Here is a 4,705-nt window from a genome sequence, read left to right as displayed (position 1 = left end):
TGCAAGGCTGCTCACGCGATTACTGAAGTAACATGCTTAGATTGTGACTGCCCTGAGCCTGCAACTCTCAACTGCAGGGTGGACCTTCAGCTTCTCTTACCAGGAAGCCAGGGATAGACCCAGGTTGGCCTGTCTGATGCATGAAACCAGGGCTTAACAGGGTTGTGCACAAGCAGAGTGAAGCAGAGACATTTTAAGAATTCAGCATCTCATATTGTTCATTTGTACCATTATAGGTTTGCCTTCCAGTAGCCTGCATTTGGATGTGAACTTTCTCCATAGGCTTGTGTGTTTCTACACTGGTCCCAGCTTGTGGCACTGTTTTGGGAGACTATGAGACTTTTAGAAGTATGACCTTGTTAGAAGAACTAGGTTGGTAGGGGCTGTAAGCTGGTAAGGGCTTATCCCCAGTTCTGCGCAGAGTCCTATCTCCTTCCTGGCTGCTGACAGGCTGTAGTCAGCTGATTCTGGATCCTGCTGCTCCAGCCCATGACAGCTCCCACCATCATGTCTAACAAGAATAATGAACTGTGTTCCCTGAACCATGAGCCCAGTGAGTCTTTTCTCTCTTATTTAATTCAGGTAATCCTGTCTCAGCTGCAAGACAGGTAAGTCAGGCATGGCACCTCACAGCTATAGTGTTAACCCTTAGGAAGCTGAGGTAGGAGGATAGCCTAAGTTTGGGGCCAGCTTGGGCTACGTAATGACTTCTGGGACCGTCAAGCCTAGAGAAAAGCTTGCCCTCCCCCAAAGGTCGCTAAGTCACCTGTGTTTATTTTTAACATTTGTACATATTCTGCATAATGGTAGTGTTGCCCCGATGATGTACGAACGTAGAAGGAAAGGCCTCACTTTGAGACCTTCATTGAGAACACAGAATATCCTCACTAGAAGGGAATTTTCTTTGCACGTCCATAGTGACTCTCTTCAGTAAGTTGAATGGAAGATAAAAATGAATAAAAATTCTCATTCTATTTCTATACAGATGCACAAGGCAGGGAAATTCCCTGATGGGCCCAAGGTTGTAGTCCCAGGCAGACAGCTCCATCTCAAGCCAGGTGACCTTAGGGAACAGGAGGAATCGGTGCAAGAATTTCTAGGGGAAGGAAATGAATGAGGTGGTTCCTTCTCTCAGGTCTTCAGCAGAGGTGAAGATAAAACAATCGTCTGTCTTTACCAACTTGGTACTTCTCATTCACATCACTGCACTGAACAGGTTTCTTTTTCTTTACTTACTTTTTTAAAAAAAATAAATAAAACTCTTATTCATGATTGGCATCAAAGGTTTTGAGATCTTCTTTCTGGGAAGAACTCCAGAACGCCCGCCCACAGAACAGATATGCCTGGGCAGAAATCAGGGAAAACAAAGCTCATTTCTCTTATCTTTCTTCCAGGAAACATTCAAAATAGCATGACTACAACATTCTCCTGAACCAGCAAATGGGCACTTTGGAAGTCGAGAAGTCAAAAGCAGAGCGAGGACACAGGGTGCTTCTGCTAAATGGGCACAGGCAGTAGTGGTGTTTCAAAGGAAAGAGGGGAAGGCTTAGGATAAAATACCCTTTGGGTCTTTGAAATGCTACTGCAGGGTCTCAATTTAGCAGCACTGCCCTGAGCACCAACCACTGAATTCCACATGACTTTCCCATGTCTTTAAACCTGTGCAGAACTTACACCCACCAGGACACTGGAGAGACCATCTGAAGCAGGGTGAGTGCGAGGATCCTACATGAACACAGGGTACCATCTGTCTATATCTCTTTACGAGCAACATTTCTCAGTGTGAACCTGATTTGATCAGCATGGTGACTTTAAGTAGAGGAGCACAGACCTGAAGGACTACCTCTTTGTTTTGCTGTGACATCAACAGAGGATCCTATATTGTTTGATTTGGTTTGCTTTGCTTTTTTGAGACATGGTCTGGCCAGAAAGTACTGCAGCCTATTCCTCCCACACCCTGTGATTGTATAGGCATGTACTACCATGCCTGGCTTCAGAAGTTTTAGGAAGAGAAATTGTCCAAAGTAGGTAGTGATACAGGTATTACAATTACTTCCCCCCAACTTTAGCTCCCCTGTCCTCCTCGATGAGACCTTGAGATAGGAACCATAATGCTTTGAAAGAAAATGGTCCCCGTAGGGGGTGGCATTATTAAGAGGTATGGTCATGTTGGAGGAAGTGTGTCACTATGGAGGCTGGCTTTGAGGTTTCCTTTGCTCAAACTATGTTCCCTGTGACACACAGTTGCTTCTGCTGCTTGCAGATCATAATGTAGACCTCTCAGGTCCTTCTCCAGCACCATGTCTGCCTCCATTGCCACCAACCATGATGATAATGGACTAATGTTGTAGGGAGGCCGCTTGTTCCCGGCCGCCTGGCTAGCTTAGACCCAAAATAATCACACAGAAACTGTATTAATTAAATTACTGCTTGGCCCATTAGCTCTAGCTTCTAATTGGCTAACTCTTACATCTGAATTTAACCCATCTCCTTTAATCAATGCATCACCACAAGGTTGTGACCTACCAGCAAAGTTTCAGCACATGTATCTTCGGTGACTCCATGGCATCTCTCTGACTCTGCCTTCCTTCTCCCAACATTCAGTCCAGTTTTCCCTGCCTACCTAAGTTCTGCCCTATCAACAGGCCAAGGCAGTTTCTTTATTCATTAACCAACAAAAGCAACACATAGACAGGGGGACCTCCCACACCCTTTCCCCTTTTCTGTCTAAATAAAAAAAGAAAGGTTTGAACTTTAACATAGTAAAATTACACATAGCAAAACAGGTATCAAGCAAGAATTACAGTTTCAATATTTATATCTACTTTATCTTTTATTATAACTGAGGAAAACTATAACTATAATTATAAATTCTTCAACTCAATCAAAGACTCCAGAAGAATTTAATATTGCCTAAGTAAACAGAAAGTACATTGTAAGCAACTTCCAAAACTCTAGAATTGACAGAGACATCTTGCTGCCTGGAAACTCACTCAAGGTTCTTCTGTACCATTGGGGCATCCATCTTCAGCCTACAGGCCCATAGTAACCAGCAGACTTTTCCATGAAGCAGGAAAATTCAAAGACAATTCTGCCTATATTGGCAGTTTGTCAGTCACTTTCTTCTGTGTCCTACAGAATGTCTAGCAGACTCTTTCATGAAGCAGAAATATCGTTTCTGCTTCAGGCAAGTTTAGCAGTCATTTTTCTGTGGGTCCTATATGTCAAGTTTATCAAGCAGTCCTGGCAAGAGCAGTTTCTTGCCAAATGGTCAACCAACTTCATAAAGAGGCTCTTCAATGCCCATCATCCTCTTGAAGTAGATTGGTGTTGCCAGGAGCAGATGTGTCTCACTGTCATGAAAAGTCCTAAACTCTTAAAACATTTAAAATGCCATATTCTGAAGGTCTCTGAAAGATTTGAAGAAGACCCATTTAACTAAAATATATCTACAAAACCTAACTAACATGACTACAAGCTTGACTATTATATATGATTATCTATTAACCTATATTTCTTAATTATACATTACATTTTAAGTGAGCTGCACAAACACAATACCTTACTCAAGATCAGAAATATATATATATATATGTATATATATATATATAACAAAATTGACCTTAAATTTGTATCAATAAACCAAGATCCATACCAATGCAAACCTCTATAGCATATCCCCCTTTAAATGTAAACAAACATTTGTAGATAATAATTGGGATGTGTGGATTAGGGAGTTCACAGATGCACTCAACCATGACATGACAGCCATCATCATTCCCACTCTTCTGCTCATGAGCACAGTGTAGCATAAGGGGTGACAGATGACAACATAGTGGTCATAAGACATGAGAGCCAGGAGGACACACTCTGCACCACCAAGAGACAGGTACACAAAGTGCTGGGTGGCACAGCCCAAAAACGAGATAGACTTCTTGCCAGACAGGTAGTTGGTTGCCATTTTGGGAATGGTTGTTGAGACATGCATCAGATCCATGAGGGACAGCTGGCTGAGCAGGAAGTACACCAGGGTGTGAAGACGGGGGTCAGCACAGATGAGGAGAATGGTGAGGCTGTTGCCGCTCACTGCAGTAAGGAACACCAGCATGATCAGGAGGAAAAGACAAAGGTGGTTGAAGGAGTCATCAAAGAGCCCTTGAAGGATGAAGTCTTCCAGAATGGTCTGGTTCCACTTCCACATGCTCCTCTCCTCAACCTTGGCAAAGTTCCAGCTGGCAGCTCATGTCTTTCCCCTCTGGTGGCTCCATGGCGTCTCTCTGACTCCGCCTTCCTTCTCCCAGCATTCAGTCCAGTTTTCCCTGCCTACCTAAGTTCTGCCCTATCAACAGGCCAAGGCAGTTTCTTTATTCATTAACCAATAAAAGCAACACATGGGCAGAAGGACCTCCCACACCAGACTAAACCTCTGAGCTGCGAGCCAGCCCCAATTAAATGCTTTCCTTTATAAGGTGGTTATGGTGTCTCTTTACAGCGATAGAAACCCTAACTAAGACAGAACTGTCTAAGAAAACTTTATGTCTCACATTGGGATCCATTGTGACTATAATTACTAAATGCTTCCAGTTCTTTGAAGAAAGCTAGCTCGACTCATTCAAGCCATGTATTATTGTCCAGTAGTGAGTGTCAGTCTTTCTTTGGCATTAAACAGCAGCTGGAGTCTTCTTAGTCAGGATGCTTCGTATGA

At 43.2% G+C, this 4,705-nt stretch overlaps 1 protein-coding gene across 1 annotated transcript; it reads right to left on the bottom strand.

Moving 5' to 3' along the window:
- Nucleotides 1-342: 342 nt before the first annotated feature.
- On the bottom strand, nt 343-4,201 carry LOC119824235 (olfactory receptor 2AE1-like). Its single transcript, XM_042055812.1, has 2 exons — nt 3,701-4,201; nt 343-537 (listed from the first exon to the last, which is right to left on the bottom strand). Exons 1-2 carry the CDS (start codon nt 4,199-4,201, stop codon nt 343-345), a joined length of 696 nt encoding a protein of 231 aa, XP_041911746.1.
- Between the last annotated feature and the right edge of the window lie 504 nt (nt 4,202-4,705).

This window comes from Arvicola amphibius, chromosome 10 (genome assembly GCF_903992535.2).
Source record: "Arvicola amphibius chromosome 10, mArvAmp1.2, whole genome shotgun sequence".
Taxonomy (NCBI): domain Eukaryota; kingdom Metazoa; phylum Chordata; class Mammalia; order Rodentia; family Cricetidae; genus Arvicola; species Arvicola amphibius.
Note: the sequence above shows the minus strand (reverse complement) of the source record. Positions and strands in the feature narration are given on the sequence as shown.